This window comes from Arctopsyche grandis, chromosome 12, assembly GCF_051622035.1.
Source record: "Arctopsyche grandis isolate Sample6627 chromosome 12, ASM5162203v2, whole genome shotgun sequence".
Classification (NCBI taxonomy): Eukaryota; Metazoa; Arthropoda; class Insecta; order Trichoptera; family Hydropsychidae; genus Arctopsyche; species Arctopsyche grandis.
Window position 1 is genome coordinate 13,864,248 of NC_135366.1, and position 19,738 is coordinate 13,883,985.

Here is a 19,738-nt window from a genome sequence, read left to right on the forward strand (position 1 = left end):
TCTAGAGCGACCGGTTGTCCTGTGACTGGTTCACATATGACTAGTAGTCCGTTTACCAAATATTGTTTGTATGAAACTGTATGATACAGAACGCACTAAGAATAGTGCGAAAGTATCATAGCGTCAAAGTTGCCTTTTGTACCAACTCTACCTTTTTGTGCCTATATGCGAAAATTATAATAGTTTTTCTTAAAATAATTATATTCTTTTATCAATTTATGTAATTTAATAAACTGTTAATTTTCCAAACAAAATAACTCTGATATGCTGCGCTGCGTCACTGCAGCGCACTGTCGCCTAGTGCATTTGGACCTTTAGTACGTTTTTGACGCGCCGCGCACTTCATTTATGCTATAGCATAAATGATATTAAACAGTGTACGATGAAAAATTATCAAAGTAAGTTTGCTCCTAAAACCATCTAAATGTATGTGTTTTATAATAAGTTTTAACCCTATAAAATATACGAGGTGCTCTGTGATTTTTTTTTTAATCTTCGAAGTGTTTCATAGAAACAAAAATTTAACAAAGCTTGTTTTAGTCTAAATAATTGATTGTATTCTCGAGCTATTATTTCCTACTCGTAATAATATTATATTTTTTCTGACATCAGTATGTCTGCATGTAAAATTACAAGAGTTATTTCCTTAACTACCCGTCAAATTTTGAGAAGTAACAGAAGAAAATTACATCCGTTTTAAGGTCTGTTCATACTTAACAGCACTGCACGGCTTCAGCACTGCACGACTCCGTTACAAATATGTCATTTTATTACATTTCTATTCATATCTACCTACACGTCGCGGTCACGTCACGTTTACAGCAATTTGGCCGAGTGCAAGGCAAAATCGGCTTACTTATACTGTACAGACTCCAGGGATGTTCAACTCGAGAGCACCCCCGAAGTCGGTTTTGTGAGATAGCTAGTGGTAAGCTTGGGCGGGACTGGTTTCCTCAAGGTGCCTTCCTTCGTCGTCGGTGGTCTGGTCTCTGCTGATGTCGGCTGCTCTGCTATGTCCCTTTCTCCTTCGTACAGTGTGCGTAAGTGAGTGTGATACAGGACAAAGGCGGGAAATTGTATAATAATGAAAACAGGTTGTAATTCTGTTTGTATGGTGACTGTATTTTATATATATATATATATACAGAGATCAAGCAGGGGGGACAGGGGGGGGGGAATAACAAAGTAACCATGCGTGCCCTTTGAGGTTAGCCACGCGTAGCTCAGTTGTCTGCCTTCTGGACGAAGACAGACCAAGCTTCCTCTGGTGCACACCGGACGGATACTGGAGCTGGTCTCCAAGTATCGTCACAACCCTCACCAGCCTCTAGCTGGTGATTTCGGTGGCGAGGTGGGCCCCGTAAACACCGGGGTGTTAACGCGCCAAACCGCTATTGACAACTGTCAGTTTGTGTGCCAACCGCTGTCTCAGGGTGGCCAGCACAAAAATATATCGGCCAAATCGTGGGTCGTAAAGCCACGAAAGCCGATCATCAGACATAGTCTGAACATATACATTAGAGGCAATGACGATACGGCGCAATATTGCTTACGTCGTATTGACGAGTTCTTATAATATGAATGCATACACGTGCATTCGTAGCTACGCGTCAAAATACAAGTCAGCAAAAATTTTTCGGCGTTTATCGAACGAAAAATTATGTATAATCGCGTTGTTGTTGAAAGAAGAAGGTCAAGAAGACAATAAAAAAGCACGGAGGCGTTTTGATGTGCATCCCATGTTAAAAAATAGAAAAACCGAAGGAGAGTTTTGGACACTGTATAAGAAGCTTGTGGATGATGGACAAATTTTTTTTAAATATGTATTTCCGTAAAAAATTTAAAATATTTTTTAAATATTTGCGCCAAAACCATGTCGAAAGATTGAACAGCTGTCAACTGTCACTATCGATAATTGGTCCAAAACAGCAAAGCGGCAGACTCATGGCACGTAATTCGCGTGTGTATTTCCACGATGGCCAAAAAAGCGGATACGATACGTTGACGGATGTTGCTGTAAGGTATGAACAGGAAATGTCGGGTACTACTGTAAGCCTGCCGTGGCGTAAACGTGACGGTTGGTATGAATATACCCATACAAAATGTACCAAAGAATACTTTTCCTACGGCCGGATACCTGCTGAAGTCGGTACGTGCTGACTAGGTATGAACAGACCTTTAGGGGAGGGAATTATAATTAAACATCTATTGATGTATTATAATAATTGGACCCGTTACAAACGAGACGATTTTTTCAAATAAGCCAGATTGATAATACTAATCAACTAAATATTAAAAGGGGTAGTCTGAACCCAGCACACAAGTTAAGTAACTCCACCGGAAGATAACTGTGCGTTCAGCGTTCAGATCATAGCCGTACAAAGAGCTTTCAAGTTCATTATTATCGTTGCATGTAGTGGTGTCGTTTGTGGCTACCAGCTAATATCGTTAGTTGTCAGAGCTGTCAAAACATTACGTCGAGATTTGGATTTGATTATCGAAATTCACATCAATATGCGTCCAAATTAGCATTTTCGTAATTCTGAACTAGAACTGGTTTAATGGATATGTATACATAAATTCTTGTGAGCGTTTATTTATTATTTTGTCGAATGTCTCTACTAGAAGTGTTCTGGCTGGATGTGTTGCTACCTCAAGTGCTCGCTAGACTGACCCTTAAAGATTGCTTTAACCTGCGGTGTGTATCGAGAGATTTTCGCACATTAATTGATTTGCACTTGCACGCATTGAAAGTATTAAAGATTTTAAATAGAAGATGTTTTCCCAAAGAATCATTTCAGGTGACTATTTTTCTACTATCATTTTTGTAGATATAATTCAAAATATATGTGTTACCGTAATGTATTTTTATATATCATAATGAGTATTTTTATGCATTTTTAATCAAATTTGATTAATTAAAATGAGATTTTACATATGTATGCATTTTATCGTCGAGCAACAAATACATAGGTTCTATTGTACAATTATGTTTTATTTTCAGGTGCTCTCATTGTGTGAAAAAATTGCAGTCTTAAATTTTTCAAAGTGCAACTTCTTATCTGATGACTTATTGATACCATTTTTAAGTCAAAATAAAAACATTACGAGTGTAAATTTGAGCAATTGCCAAAACATTACAGCTAGATCGATACAGCCGCTTATTTTGCATTGCAACTTGCGTGTTCTGAAGTTATCTAGATGTACTTGGCTTACTCCAGGAGCAATAGAGGCTTTGTCCTTACATCAGAGTTCCCTTGAAGAAATTGATTTATCTTATTGTAGTTTTTCATCTGACGGATGTCTCATTATATTATTTAAAAAGTTTAGAAATATTAAGATTCTTTCACTGGAAGGTGTGCCCCAAATTGGTGATAGGTGTGTGTATGCAATTGCAAAATTTTTATCAAGTATCAAACATCTAAACATCGCTTGCTGCCATAAAGTTACTGACATAGGCATCGGGTATAGTAGTAATTAAAAATTTAATTTAGATTTCTGCATATTTAAAAATATCAATTTATTTTTTTCTGTTTCTAGTTATATCGCAGATAGCTGTTGGAATTTAGAGTCATTGGCTGTTCGCACATGTGTTCGTGTGAGTGAAAAAAGTTTGGCGCCAATCCGGAAACGTAAAATACTCGTAGATCGTCGACCCAATTCTCAAACGCTACCGATGTTTCTTCAATTATCACAAATTCAAGCTTTTATTCGATAAAATACAATGAGGATTTTTTTTTATATTTATCAATAGCAGAACCCGGCACGCGTTGCAATGCCACAATAACGCATGCAATTCCCATTCTCGTTCCCGCTCCCATATTTCGGAAAGACGCAGGCAGCGAACACATTTGAAATTATTCAATTATTTGTTTATTTTACCCTAACAACGCAGGTCGCGATGTGAAAACATTTGAAATTATTGCGTTGCAATGTCACTCATTCCCGTTTTTTTCCGTTTCCGTTCCCGTTTTTGACCGATTTTTTTTCCCGTATTTGAATTCCCGTTCCGGTTTCTCAATCCGTTTCGATAATTGAATGTTTCAGTTTCAAATTAATACTTAATCATCAAATTAAATTGTAGTAAAGTATAGGAACGTCATATGTGACATACAAACATTGATTTTTATATATATGTAGGATTGTTATGAGTGGTACGTAATGTAAGGTTGGTATGAGTGGTACGCAATGTAAGGGTTGGCATGCGTGCGCGCAAGTGAAGCTTGACCTGTGACTTGTTCTGGGCGGGACGCTCGAGTGATAGCACTTATAATGTATAGCTGAACCCGGCATGCGTTGCAATGCCACAATAACGCATGCAATTCCCGTTCCTGTTCCCGTTTCAAGTGATGGTTGGAGCTCAACGTCGTGAAGTAACGTCTCCTCAACGCTGTGCCGTCATAAACCAACCTGTTATCTTGGTTACCATCAAACACATTTCCTGGACTACACAATGGCGCTTCATACTTTCGCGTTGGTGAAATCGTAATTACGAATAATATTATTAAGAGGTTTTTTTCACAGTTATCTTCCCGGACATGCATACAACAAATCCTGAAAGTTCCATCGTAATCGGTTTAGTGGTTTAGGAGCCTATTCGAGACAGATAGACAAACATTAAATTTGTCTAACCTACATATATATATATATATATATATATATATATATATATATATATATATATATATATATATATATATATATATATATATATATATATATATATATATATATATATATATATATATATGTAGGTTACCCGTTAATTTTTTGTATTTGTAATATTTTAGCTATAGATATAAAATCAGAATTATACTGTATTTTAAACAAATAATAAATGCATTATTTGATTCAGCTGAAACCAAATTTTAAGTTTAATATCTGTAGGGACCCTGCGACATGCTGGAACCTGCGCTGCCGTTCTACGTGTTGGTAGATCCCACTGTGGCGTCTCGCTTATACGACATGGTCGAGTTTGGTTGCCTTCCTACTCGGCTGGGTTCGGAGAGCCGCTACTCACTCTGCCTTCAGCTGTCATAAATAAAACACGTGCATTAACATGCCAGTCGTCTCACTCGTTCATCCCCCATACCACTTTACTTCCTTGCTGTTGAAATTCAAAAAAATGAAGATTTTCTGAAAATAACGTTTCCTCATACACACCCCCTGCGAGCGTGGTGCGCTTTGTTTTGGGACTTTCGGGCGAAACGGTGACTTTGAATTCTCGTTAATCTAGCTGATAACGAAGGATTGAAGATGGTGTAGGCGGGGTAGGTAAGTGTTGACCGTATCCCGGCCTAACGAAACACTGTTGTGCTAGTTTTATAAAGTTTTATTGTTTGCCTATGGTTGTACAAAGGTATGGTATTTGTGGGCAAAAGTATGTCGTTCAGCGGTCTCTGGATATGGTAGAGTGTCGCTGGCTCGGCATTCAGCTATGTTCAGAAGGTCTCTGGATGCGGCAGTGTGTTGCTGGCTCGTTGTTCGGCTATGTTCGGAAGGTCTCTGGATACGGCAGTGTGTTGCTGGCTCGTCCGGCTGGTTGATCTTCCAAGTCCGCGTAGTGTAGTGGTGGCTGGTCAGGAGCTGTATGTTGACTGGTCTGCTGTTGTGTGTCGACGCTTGCTGCTGTGGGTCGACTGGCGTTGTTTGGGTTGTACCTCCTTTTATAGTGTTTCTGGAATCGCCTGACCGATGGTGGTGGTTTGTTGATGCGTAAGAAAGGAATGCACTGTTGTCGAGGCGTAGAATTTTCTGGAATGCTTGGCGCTGTTCCGCTCGATGTAATTTAATGGTGGCGGCGTGTTTCGACCGTTTTGGTTCCACTCGACTGGTAGGGGCGTTCCGCTTGAGTTTAATATAATGACTGCAGGTGCAAGTCGTCTGGGTTTCGGGAATGTAGTTTGTTGTTGCGGAATATTCTCGAATGTTTCGATGACGATGACGACGACGAGATTCCTACATGGCTCTCCGGTGAGTGTTAGCGATGTGTGTGATTTTGTGGGAATCTTGATGTGTTGGAGTCTATTGACTCGATGGCGTCGTTGTTTGTCCGGTTGTGCTGGAGAAAGTTGTCTCGACAGCGGGTCTTGCGTGAAGAACGTTGGTTGACGAAGTGCGTTGAGTGCTGGTCTTCGTTGGTTGTGCTGGAGTTAGTTGTCTCGACAGCGGATCTTGCGTGAAGAACGTTGGTTGACGAAGTGCGTTGAGTGCTGGTCTTCGTTGGTTGTGCTGGAGTTAGTTGTCTCGGCAGCGGGTCTTGCGTGAAGAACGTTGGTTGACGAAGTGCGTTGAGTGCTGGTCTTCGTTGGTTGTGCTGGAGTTAGTTGTCTCGGCAGCGGGTCTTGCGTGAAGAACGTTGGTTGACGAAGTGCGTTGAGTGCTGGTCTTCGTTGGTTGTGCTGGATTTAGTTGTCTCGACAGCGGATCTTGCGTTGCGTACCAGTCCGAGTTGTTCTTTTCTACCATGTTGCTTATTCTGTCTAGGCTACGTTGATAGTCAAGGTTGGTGGTCTGGACGGTGTTGTTGTGCAGGCGTTTTGCTGGTTGTGCTGGAGTTAGTTGTCTCGACAGCGGCTGTGTTGTGTTGGAGCTAGTTGGCTCAGTGGCGATTTGTTTCGCCGGTTGTGCTGGAGTGGGTTGACTCAACAGCGGGTTGTGTTGGTAGCTGGTCCATATGTACTTTCACACCATGTTACTGTTTCGGTCGTTACAATGGTAGTGAAGGTTTGTGTCGGTCTGGACGGTGCTGTTGTGCAGGCTGCGGCGTCCTGCATGGGCTCATCGAGGTGATGACTCATCGAAGGTGTGATGAGCGGTGCCGGCGGATCAACAGTAGTGGATCCATTTGGTTGTTGTCTCCGGGTTGCGTCTTGTTGTGGCGAAAGCTGCGGAGTTGTTTGACATGGTCACTAGTTGTGGGGACATGTAGCGGACTGCGTTTGAAGTCTGCGTTGAGGGTTGCGTTGTAGACTGCGTTGTAGGCTGCTATGTAGGCTGCGATGTGGGCTGCTATGTAGGCTGCGATGTGGGCTGCTATGTAGGCTGCGCTGTGGGCTGCTATGTAGGCTGCGATGTGGGCTGCTATGTAGGCTGCGATGTAGGCTGCTATGTAGGCTGCGATGTGAGCTGCTATGAAGGCTGCGATGTGGGCTGCTATGTAGGCTGCGATGTGGGCTGCTATGTAGGCTGCGATGTGGGCTGCTATGAAGGCTGCGTGGTTCTTAGTCGGGGGTCACCAGTTATGGTGAGGTTGGAAGTTGACTGCGCTGTGGGCTGCTTTGTTGACTGCTTTGAAGGCTGCGTGGCTCTTAGTCGGGGGTCACCAGGTATGGTGAGGTTGGAAGTTGACTGCGCTGTGGGCTGCTTTGTTGACTGCTTTGAAGGCTGCGTAGATCGCGTCGGGGTCACCAATGTAGGCGGGGTAGCGATGTGTTGACAGCGCTTGTTGAATGATCAGAAGGTTGCGTAGATCACGTCGGGGTAGTACCAATGTAGGCGGAGTACATGTGTGTTGGCAGCGCTGTTGAATGATCAGAAGGTTGCGTAGATCACGTCGGGGTAGTACCAATGTAGGCGGGGTACATGTATGTTGACCGTGTAGGCGGGGTACGATGTGTTGACCGTATCCCGGCCTAACGAAACACTGTTGTGTGGTTCAAAGATGGGGTCACCAATGTAGGCGGGGTAGCGATGTGTTGACAGCGCTGTTGGATGATCAGAAGGTTGCGTAGATCACGTCGGAGTAGTACCAATGTAGGCGGGGTACGATGTGTTGACCTTATCCCGGCCTAACGAAACACTGTTGTGCTAGTTTTATAAAGTTTTATTGTTTGCCTATGGTTGTACAAAGGTATGGTATTTGTGGGCAAAAGTATGTCGTTCAGCGGTCTCTGGATATGGTAGAGTGTCGCTGGCTCGGCATTCAGCTATGTTCAGAAGGTCTCTGGATGCGGCAGTGTGTTGCTGGCTCGTTGTTCGGCTATGTTCGGAAGGTCTCTGGATACGGCAGTGTGTTGCTGGCTCGTCCGGCTGGTTGATCTTCCAAGTCCGCGTAGTGTAGTGGTGGCTGGTCAGGAGCTGTATGTTGACTGGTCTGCTGCTGTGTGTCGACGCTTGCTGCTGTGGGTCGACTGGCGTTGTTTGGGTTGTACCTCCTTTTATAGTGTTTCTGGAATCGCCTGACCGATGGTGGTGGTTTGTTGATGCGTAAGAAAGGAATGCACTTTTGTCGAGGCGTAGAATTTTCTGGAATGCTTGATGGAAGTGGTTATTGATGCGTACGAGAGGAATTTGCTTTCGTCGAGGCGTAGAATTTTCTGGAATGATGGGCGCCGTTCCGCTCGATGTAATTTAATGGTGGCGGCGTGTTTCGACCGTTTTGGTTCCACTCGACTGGTAGGGGCGTTCCGCCTGAGTTTAATATAATGACTGCAGGTGCATGTCTTCTGGGTTTCGGGAATGTAGTTTGTTGTTGCGGAATATTCTCGAAGGTTTCGATGACGATGACGACGACGAGATTCCTACAACCGTATCCCCGGCTCGTCCGGTTGGTTGATCTTCCAAGTCCGCGTAGTGTAGTGGTGGCTGGTCAGGAGCTGTATGTTGACTGGTCTGCTGTTGTGTGTCGACGCTTGCTGCTGTGGGTCGACTGGCGTTGTTTGGGTTGTACCTCCTTTTATAGTGTTTCTGGAATCGCCTGACCGATGGTGGTGGTTTGTTGATGCGTAAGAAAGGAATGCACTGTTGTCGAGGCGTAGAATTTTCTGGAATGCTTGGCGCTGTTCCGCTCGATGTAATTTAATGGTGGCGGCGTGTTTCGACCATTTTGGTTCCACTCGACTGGTAGGGGCGTTCCGCTTGAGTTTAATATAATGACTGCAGGTGCATGTCGTCTGGGTTTCGGGAATGTAGTTTGTTGTTGCGGAATATTCTCGAATGTTTCGATGACGATGACGACGACGAGATTCCTACAATGGTTTTCAAAAACAAAGCAGATTATCCTGAACTTGTTGAATTTTCTTGAATGTTCTCTTCCCATTTCCTTCAACTTACCTCTGCGAAACGGATATTTATTCCCCTTTAAAAACATGTAAATATCTAATAGACAGGACCGCCTATCGCATTAAATATGATTTTAATTTTAGTAATTTTAACTTGATTAAAATATTGTTATTTAAAAAATATATTTTTGACTTTGAAAATTTGCTAGATAATTAATTAAGTATATTAAAGCAGTAAAACATTACAATCAATATAAAAAAACATCTGACTATAGTTTTCAATACTAATGTTAAGTAGTAGTTACTAGATTTTGATTTAACGACCTTAAAATCGAGCGAGCGATGTTCTGCCAGCAGGGATTTTCAATTCATTAAAAAAAAAACTCAGTGGAGTCAAATAGTTAGGCTTTTGCAAGTGCAAGCCTAAATACCAAAGTAGGTATAAACCTTCTCGACAAAGAGTAAAAGTATTTGACGGATCTTATTTACAATATTTATATTATTAAAATACATAGTACTTGTTCGTTTATTTTATTATAATACATATTATCTTTTAATTTGGAAACCCCTGTCAACTGCATCTATAGAAAAAATAGGATAATACTGGAAAAATGTACTACACCCACAAAAAGCCTACGTGACGTAGTGTTGTAAACAATATATCAAACCAACACAAATCATTATTATATTCGAATTTAGTGGGTCAAACTAAATAAATATTGTACAGCTTTGCTCTGCAAACTAAAAAAATGGGTTAATTTGTTGGTAAGTATAATTAATAAATTTGGCACCAGTTTTGAGAGGCACCATAAGTGAAAATATATATAAAAAGTTTTCACATAAATTTTATTATACATACAAATTATAAAAGCATAAAAACTAAGCCGTTGCACGGAATTGTTTAAACATTATATTATATTCTCGCTGAGGAATATAATAAAATGTTTGTGATTGTGACGGCTACATATATGAATGTCTAAGTGACCGGAAAAATGCACTCGAGATAGTCGCACCCTCGAGACATCTAAACTTTCAAAGATGCTCACGGAGAACTAACGCAATAAAATTCCACAAAAAATCGTCAAGGGGTATTTGTATGTTATCTGAGGGTGCTAACCTTTTTTTGTGGAATTTTATTGCGTAATTTCTTTTTAAGTGCCTTTGAATATTATGACTTCTTGAAACTGCGCTACTATTCAGTGCAATTTAGTGCATCTTTCCGGGAACCGAATGTCTATTGCAATTTTTGGTGGTTTATGGAATATACCGCGAAATAGCGGTCTTAAGACAAATGTCAAACTTGTAGCTACTTTGTGACGTTTTGTGGCTGTCTGATTTGCAGCTGTCGGGCTTTTAATTAATTTTGATATTCATTCTTTTAATATACTGATTTTAATTATTTAACTTATTTTCAATTTTCAAAAAAACTACTCGAAAACATTAAAATTCATTTTATTCGCCATGTAATTGTAATATATGTGTGTAATAAATAGTCGGCACTAGAATGACGTCGCTTATCGAATCGTATGAACAGCAATATTCTGTACTAACTGCGGAAATCACAGCTGAGATCGGAAAATTCAAAGTATCCAAACCAGGTTAATCATTGATTTGTAATATTCTAACCATCTGCTTTAATAATTGCACCATTTAATAATGTTTTTTTTCCTATATATATTGAATAACATGCTTTTTTTTGCAGAGGATAGACGAAAATCCATCCCATTAATTGAGAAATGTTTTGAAGATGCTAATGATTTGGTATTTTAATATTTATAAATGTTACAATTTAACAATCTGAATTATATACTAATTACAAATTGAACGTGTTAACTGTAGCACAATAAATATTACATGTATATAATTAAGTCTATATATTACTTTGATGGATAAATGCTATTTTTTAGTTGGAGCAATTAGAACTTGAAATTAGGGGTACTAGTCAAAGTCATTTGATCAACCGATTAGCTTGTTATCGAGCTGAACTGTCAAGAATTAAGAACGAATTTCAAACAGCAAGACAGAATGCCCCTGGGGACAGTTCAGGTATTTATATTTACTATTTAAATACCTGTGGCCTATACAATTTATGCGAGATTTGTATACGAATAAAAGTTTTATCGATTTTAGGTTATGGAGAAATAGAAGAATATTATGAAGAGTGGAATGTAGCTCAAGAACAAAAAGCCAAGCTTCTTCAAAATTCCGACAGGATCGAAAAAACTGGCAAAAAGTTAACGGAAGGTTATCGCGTGCTGTTAGAATCAGAACAGTTAGGTGCTGCTGTACTGAACGATCTCAATTCACAAAGAGAAACAATTCAGAGATCTAGAAACAGGGTATATATATATATATATATTTGTGAAAATTTCCCATTTTATATCGCCTGTTATCCTATGCCAATAATCCGCCTATGACTACTAATACTTACTGTTCATTTTCAGTTGAGAGAAACCGATGAGCATTTGAGTAGATCATCTCGTATTATGAATAGTATGATTATGCGGACGATGCAACAAAAATTCATTTTAATAGTATTTTCAATCATTTTCATCATTATAATAAGCGTGGCTATTTATTTATCGATAAAATAAATTAAAATATAAATGTTTATTTTTTTTATTTCTACAATATGTAATATACACATCAAACAAACCATATAAATTATTAGATACAAAATAAAAATTTATTTATGATACATTTACATCTACATACATACATATATAAATTATAATATATAAATTTTTAAAGTGTGTTTTTCAAAAAAATCAATGCGAAAAAGCAATACAAAATGTTCGACTTTGACATATTTATTGATCCTAATCGAATCAATAAATTTATTTGTAGTCAAGATATTACAATAAATTTCCACTTAGCTTCAAAGCATGACTAAAATACAAAATATTGTATAAATGTATTTTACGCATACATATATTACGTGTATATGTACAAGCAAATCCAAATTCGAATTCTTGTGTTTTAATTAATGCTATTTTTCATGTCTAACTTTCTTCTTGCTGGACTTCAACTTCTTCAACATCTTCTCCTAGTGAACACAGCTTCATTTTATATTGAGTTAATTTTGTATCCTGTCGTATAAATTTTTTTTTATAAGAATCAGTATATGTACATATCATGAAAACAGAAAAATAACTTTAAATTCATTACCTGGTCTGCTAAAAGTTCCAAGAGATCATCTTGATCATTCTTTAATCTTTCTAAGTCAGCAGTAAGTTCATTATTTACGCTGTTTGAATTATTTAAAAGGCTTTCCATTTCGGAAATCTTCTGTTGTAAGAAATTCAATTTATCTTCGTAGTCTCTGACTAATGGTTCAGTCTCTTTACCAGTATCCTGATTGGTATTATTTTGAATTTGGTTTTGTAAACTGTCACTTGAAAGAGATGCTGCAATTTGAACGGATGGAGATATACTTGCTGCCAATTGAGCTTTCAACAACGTGTTTTCATCTTTTAGTTGCGAATTTATTAATAAATTTTCCTCCAGTTTAATCTAAAAAAGGTAAAATCGCAATGAGAAAAGAAGTTTTATAAAAATTAATATAAATATTGAGTCATTATTTACAGAATTAAGTGGATAACGTTTGGAATAGTTTATTCAAACGATTAGTAATTTCTATTAGCATAAAACTTTTTAAATTAGACTTATGTACATATGTGAGAAAAACCCACTGGATCCATCGGCAATGCAATGTCTAATATATAATTTCGAAAGAGACTTTGTATGCATGTATGTAAGTATTTTCGGTTGGGAACTGTTGGGAAAGTTTCTATCACAATTCGATTTTTTTTTATTCAAATAAATTTAATAAAAAATCAAATGAATATTTACTATTAGATTCGCCATGTTTAAGCTGTTTATATCAAAAATACTGACCGCAGCCGGGTAAAATAACTAGTATACAATAAATTATTTTAGTTCATAATTTACAACCTTCTTACATATTACTAATCCACAAATCTACTTTAATTTAAGTTGTTACATTTACATATATAAAAAAAATATTACTTAATTATTAGATAAATGTAACATTAATTCAATTATTGTATCTAAAAATTACCTCTAAATCACTATTTTTCTTAGTGATTTGTTCAATTTGAATAGTCAGTTCTTGTAATTTAGCATCTTGTTGCCTAATAAGATTTTTATATTGGTGCAATAATGGAGTTTCCTCCGATACTAATCTATTTTCTAATGAATTATCTGGAGAAGCATTTTCTTCTTGAGGAATAGATCCACTTCCTACAACTGTACCTATAAAATAAATATTAAAATATAAGTAGGTTATATACATATGTATGTGTACATATATAGTCGAAGTCAATTGTGGAACAAAGTAACTAATGCATTAATATCTATTTAACATCGAATTTGTGTCATGTGAATGTGAAATTTTACAATGTTCAACAATTTTCTCCCATGTTAAAATATTAACAACTTACTCTCTAACGTTTTGAACATTTTACAAAATTCGTAATCCAATAATAATTCTCCAATCCCCTTTGCTCTAATTTGTGGTTGCTTTGCAGCCTTACTGTACATTTCATGTTTTGATACTTCACCCAGTTTTGCAACAAATGTTTCAAAACCAATTCTTTTGATCAAAAGTTGTTTTAAACTATCTTTAGTATAACTTTCAACTGAATCATCATTGAAATTAATACATAGGGCCATCAAAAATGCACACATGCCTTGCAAAAGATATTCATTATCATCGTGTTCATTTGAACATATTTGAGCCACCATATAGCCCACGCTTCCCGGAACAGCCAAAAAAGCACTCACAACTTGAGGGCAATGACTCATCCACATTGATAATAACATTAGTAAAGCAACCTAAAACAACATACTTATAATAATAAAACTTTTTAAGTGCTATTGAGTTTGAATTTATATTTATCTATTTAATACACATAGAATATAATACCTTAGAATGCAATTTAGTGCCTTGTTGTAAAAGTACAGTACACTGGTGCAATAACGAAACTGGTGAAGATCCAACGTTTGTGGCTAATAATACACGTAAAAGTTGTTCCTTCTGAGTAGGATTATCTATCAAACCATGCATGAGTGAAACAGCAGAAAACCAATTGGAAAGGGTGTCAGTACTAAATAGACCTCCACATAATAACTGGCCTGAAGTTAAATTTGAGACTTCTGATGTAGAAGGAAGTAATGTTTGAACTAATTGTGTTTGTCCTGCATCATTTTTATACAAGAAGCATTGAAAGCAATAAGCTACTGCGCATCTGTAAATTATAAACTTATTAAAACTACAAAAGTTGGAACAAATGTAAAATGATAACATAATTAAATTCTATTTAAAAGTATAAAGATATTTCAAATTTATCAACGAAATAAAATAAAAATTACCTCAACGTAAATGGTTGTTTTTCATTCACCATAGACATTAATAGTACTACTATTGCTGGGCGTGGTGGATTCGATGGGGCCATAATATTGCTTAAAAAGTCTTGATTTATAGGATTCCCTCGTATTACGTCACCAACAGCATTTATTGTTTCAGTGAGTATATCGGCTGGTACTCCGCTAACCATTAATGTGTTACATAACATATCTAAGAGGTGTACATTCTTCATTATTTTTTGAGAACTTGATATAACGGCGGCGGAATTCAAAGGAGATACCAAAGTTCTGATCAAATGCAGCATGCAATGTACATTTGAAGCTTTTTGGGGAGACCATCCTAACTCGTCGGTAATATCTGGTGTGCTGAACATAGGAAGCATCCGTTGAATATAACTTCCCTCTTTGAAAAAATTTTGATTGCTTGTATTGTTTTTCAATAAATTAAGCATTAAAAGTAAACAATCTTCAACAACAATGCCTCCGTCAGAAAAACCTTCAGCTGCTATTACATCGAACAATCTATCGAAAGCATTCTCAAATGCTACTATTTTTTGAATGTTAGCATTTCCTTTGGTAAGTTGGATGAGAAGTAATAATGCATCATTACGAACGACTTCTCGGCTGTCACTAAGTAAATCCATCAATTTTGATACGCCCATAGGACTGACCAGAATGATTTCTTGAATATCTTTTGGCCTATTATCTAATAAAGATCTCAGAAGCTTAACTGTTGGCAACCTAACACGATAATCGTATTCTTCAAGTAATTCTAAAATCAATTTAACATTTTGAGGATTCTTCAAAAACATTTCCGTGAATTGCTCTCCAATATTTAAAGGTATTGAGGGATTTTCTTTTTCCTCGTCAAATTGTTCTTGCGAAGTTATATTGCACAGCGTGTCCAAGACATAGTTGACGATTTCACAGTCGGCTCGATCCAGTTCAATAACCTATAAAATAGATTAAATATAATTTTTGTATGTAAGGCAAAGCTCAAACTGCGATTTTTAATGTTTAGATGGATTATTAGTATATGATCCAAATTGATATTGGGTTTCTTTTGTGTAGTTTGAACCAGAATCGTTCGAATATGATAGAAAATTTGAGTTTTTAATTATAACCTGTCTTAAAGTATCCAATCCTTGAGCGCCCACTTCAATCCTATAATTCCGGGAGAGCGCCTTAAGTGCTCGACATGCATCACGTCTGTCTTCTAAAAGCGTAGAATTATTAACTCGATCTACAAGCCGCTCAACCTTAAATTACACAAATATTATTTACATAACTTTGTTACCTATTACTTTTGTTTTCGAATTAAAGTATATATAAAACAAATTAACTGTTTAAGCAAGGTTTGCAGGGTAAAATTTCTATAAAACTATAATGAATTTGAGTTTTAATCTAGTTTACCTTCCATCATGTGAGTTTTTATAATTAATATTGTAACATTAAATAATAAACCAGCAGAATCAGTCAATAGTTTTTTATGTAATATATTTTCGGTAAGCTATCAACATGTGCGACAAATAAGGAAGAGAAGGTAATGATATGAATAAAATTAAGTGACATGAGTACACCAAGTAAGGAGAATGTATGATATTGTATGGATAAGAACAGGATTGAATGGAAACGTATTGGAGAGACTTTGAATAGCGAACGGCTGCACATGATGATGACGATAATGAAGATAAGCAGTCAAGCGAAAAAAACAAACAAGTTTGTTATCGTAAAATGGTGTCTATCTTTTAAAAATATTTGAAATTCACCTCCATACAAAACATTATTATTAAAATAAGATGGATAGAGTGACAAAAGTGATGGAGTATAAAGGTCGACAAACAGACAGCGTGCAAAGTAAAAACAGACAGCGTGAAAAGGAAATAATAAAAAGAAAAACTATCACTTAATATTTTACTAACGTCAATAAGTTGCAATGTTTGTATTTACATAAAAAAACACCAACATCACAAGAGAGAAGTAAAATGATAAGAAAGGTTGACGTTTGTGGAACGTGGGTGGGGTATAAAGGTGGGCTGTGCGCGGCTTACGATATCGGCACCCGAGGGCTGCTCCCCCGGCTCGGGAGCTCCCAGCACACTTTTCAGTCCGCTCCGAAAGAAATCCATCCCTCGCGTGGCACGTGGTGACGTGGCACACCGTCTTCTTTCCCAATTCCTCTTTACTCACTTCGCGATCGACACTGCAAACACGCCGACACAACACGATCGCAAACTGACACATTGACACATTCTCACGTCACGAACTCACGTACACACACCCACACACGAAACAACTTTTACCAACTTAAACACATACTAGACTCTAGTGAACTCGATGAATACCAGCCTCTCGGTCCCCAATATTGCCAAGTCTTCATGGGGAACCCTCCTACGTTCCATGATGTAATCTACCTAGAGAAAATCTTAACGACAAATAATAAACAAACATAAATAATGTGAACAAATAAATCATAATTGCATGATTAATAATCATAAAACGTGTCCAATTTTATAGTTTATGGAATTGTAGGAATATAGTACAACTTGTGCTATTACGAATCAAAACCAGTGATCTTGTAGGCATATAGTACAACTGAAATGATCTCATCAGGTCACTGCGACACATATCCAGGAAAGTAATTAACGCATGGCACACGCTCGCCTCGTCTAAAGGTCGACACGTGTTTCTATACACGTGTCTGGGAAACAAAGGAAGAACACACTGAACCCATAAAAACCACGAACTACGTCCAGGCGTATGAACCCATAAAACCACGCTCGCAGCATAACTAGGGCAACGCGAGTACCAAGAACAAAAGATGTGCACACGACACACTTCAACCCAAAACGTTTATAAAGCAACGCAGCAACCTCCACCGGCAGAGTGAGCCTCTAGAGTTCAACTAGATCACATCTCCGAAGAAACCTCTTCGTACATACAATAACCATTGTACCAATTGAACAAAAATAAACGATCCTCAAACTACACAACACGTGTTTCGTTAGACCGGAATACGGTCAACATACCTTCCCTGTCTTACAATCTCATCATCGATCCTGTACAAACATGCATAACTCAAGGGCAACGACCCCTTCGACCATTCCAGAAGAAAGAGTTCATCGCTCGATCGTAAAACGAACGAAACCCAACAGTGATGTCATCAGGCAACCGCCACACATGCCTGAAAGACATAACACGTGGCAGTCGTTTACGCGTGGCACGACCGCATTCTTAAACGAACGACGTCCTGGCGCTGACCCCATAGCTATAAAGCACGCGCCTCGAAAATAGGTCAACACGTGTTTCTAACACACGTGTCAAGGAAACGAAGACAAAGCATCTGCACATGGCACGCATCAAGCCAGAACGTATATAAAGTGACGCACCAGCTCCCAACACCAAAGTGAACCTTTGGAGTTCAATCAGCTCACTTCTCCGAAGCTCAACCTCTTCGTACATATAATAACCATTGTAACGTTTGAACAAAAATAAACGATCCTTTTTCAAATTCAACTGAGTTTCCATAGGCCGGGAAACGGTCGAAACCTTTATAGGTCTGTTCATACTTAACAGCACTGCACGACTCCGTTTCAAATATGTCATTTTATTACATTTCTATTCATATCTACCTACACGTCACGCTTACAGCAATTTGGCAGAGTGCAAGGCAAAATCGGCTTACTTATACATTACAGGCCATGACGATACGGCGCAATATTGCTTACGTCGTATTGTCGAGTACTTACAATGTGAATGCATACACGTGCATTCGTAGCTACGCGTCAGAATACAAGTCAGCAAAAATGTTTCGGCGTTTATCGAACGAAAAATTATGTATAATCGCGTTGTTGTTGGAAGAAGAAGCTCAAGAAGGCAATAATAAAGCACGGAGGCGTTTTGATGTGCATCCCATGTTAAAAAATAGAAAAACCGAAGGAGTGTTTTGGACACTGTATAAGAAACTTGTGGATGATGGACAAATTTTTTTTAACCTTTCCTTACCGGTGATAGAAACATAGTCGACATTTACTCTAATTGTATGAATATCTCTTTAAATATACTAAATACAGAGTTCATATTTTGGGTATTCCTCAGCAATACATTAATGTATTAGATAGAATTATTATAATATACACGTATTTATCTGACGCAACAGAAAAAAATATTTTATCGAAGAATCGGGCATAATGCGCAAATGCAGTGTGTGTTATTACGTTTTTTCCTTCAGTCGTGTCCCGTTCTCGGTGCGCGCGTGTTGTTTTTTTCGTTTCGGAGCTTTTTTGTACCGTGTGGACCAGCACTTTATTTGTGTTTCTTGATTATTATATTGTAAATACGGTAATAATTATTTAATGTTATTTTTTTTTTAATTTGCTATGCTACATTGTATATTATATTTATATTTTCAAAGACAATTTTAATTTTTGAAAAAAATGGCTGAAAGAAATTTGATGAATGAAGAGGAATATGATAGCGATCTCGATTTTGAAATAAATGATAATTTTACTGATACGGAAGATTTTATTGAAGATATGGAAGATACAGATTCGGAATTAGAGGCCAGTGAAAATGAATACGAAGAAGTGTATACATCGAATCATGGATTTCAATGGAATTCATTACCACCATCATCCTCAAGACGTAGAGAGTGCAATATTGTTACCGAAAATTCAGGACTTATAAATGGTAGCACTACTGTAAATACTATTAGAGAAATGTTCTCTTTGTTTATAAATTCAAATATGGTGAGAGAAATATGTGAACAAACGAATCGTCAGTTACATCGTACATCCACGAAAATTATCGAGCCGATATTGGCAGAAGAATTGCTTGCATTCATTGGAATAATGCTTGCGTCTGGCAGAAATAGGACCCGAAAATTAAGCTTAAATGAATTGTGGACTAATGACAGCGCTTTTTGCCAACCATTTTTTACGGCATCTATGTCTCGGGATAGGTTCATCACAATATTCAGTCAAATTCGTTTTGACGACAAAGAAACCAGACAAGAAAGAATACACGTGTCGTCTGATAAATTAGAACCTATCAGGACAATTTTTAATAAATTTGTAGAAGAATGTAAACGTAATAATTCTCCAAGTTGCAACATTACTGTGGATGAACGTTTGGCTACCTATAGAGGCAATTGCCCATTCCGCGTGTATATGAAGTCGAAACCCGGTAGATATGGAATAAAAATGTGGGTATCGGCTGACTCTTCAACAGCATATATATTAAATATACAGGTATGGTTAATAATTGCCGAGAGATAAATCAAGGGAATCGTGTAGTGATGGATTAAGTTCAACCGCAATATGGCACCAATAGAGGTGTAACAACGGACA

At 37.7% G+C, this 19,738-nt stretch overlaps 4 protein-coding genes across 4 annotated transcripts in view; 2 read left to right on the plus strand and 2 right to left on the minus strand.

Moving 5' to 3' along the window:
• Rbbp5 (retinoblastoma binding protein 5) overlaps window positions 1-19,738 on the minus strand; it is a 199,610-nt gene that overhangs the window by 150,764 nt on the left and 29,108 nt on the right. The gene's annotated exons all lie outside the window — the stretch shown is intronic.
• LOC143919923 (uncharacterized) lies at window positions 2,416-3,742 on the plus strand. Its single transcript, XM_077442517.1, has 3 exons — window positions 2,416-2,801; window positions 3,005-3,465; window positions 3,541-3,742. The coding sequence occupies exons 1-3, from the start codon at window positions 2,613-2,615 to the stop codon at window positions 3,716-3,718; spliced, it is 828 nt and encodes a 275-aa protein (XP_077298643.1). The 5' UTR covers window positions 2,416-2,612; the 3' UTR covers window positions 3,719-3,742.
• Vti1a (Vesicle transport through interaction with t-SNAREs 1a) lies at window positions 10,278-11,613 on the plus strand. Its single transcript, XM_077442492.1, has 5 exons — window positions 10,278-10,600; window positions 10,705-10,763; window positions 10,910-11,048; window positions 11,133-11,341; window positions 11,447-11,613. The coding sequence occupies exons 1-5, from the start codon at window positions 10,507-10,509 to the stop codon at window positions 11,594-11,596; spliced, it is 651 nt and encodes a 216-aa protein (XP_077298618.1). The 5' UTR covers window positions 10,278-10,506; the 3' UTR covers window positions 11,597-11,613.
• Window positions 11,628-16,671, minus strand: p115 (General vesicular transport factor p115). The gene is made up of 8 exons (XM_077442493.1): window positions 16,442-16,671; window positions 15,515-15,649; window positions 14,397-15,343; window positions 13,951-14,272; window positions 13,466-13,859; window positions 13,084-13,277; window positions 12,171-12,515; window positions 11,628-12,091 (listed from the first exon to the last, which is right to left on the minus strand). Exons 1-8 carry the CDS (start codon window positions 16,517-16,519, stop codon window positions 12,005-12,007), a joined length of 2,502 nt encoding a protein of 833 aa, XP_077298619.1. The 5' UTR covers window positions 16,520-16,671; the 3' UTR covers window positions 11,628-12,004.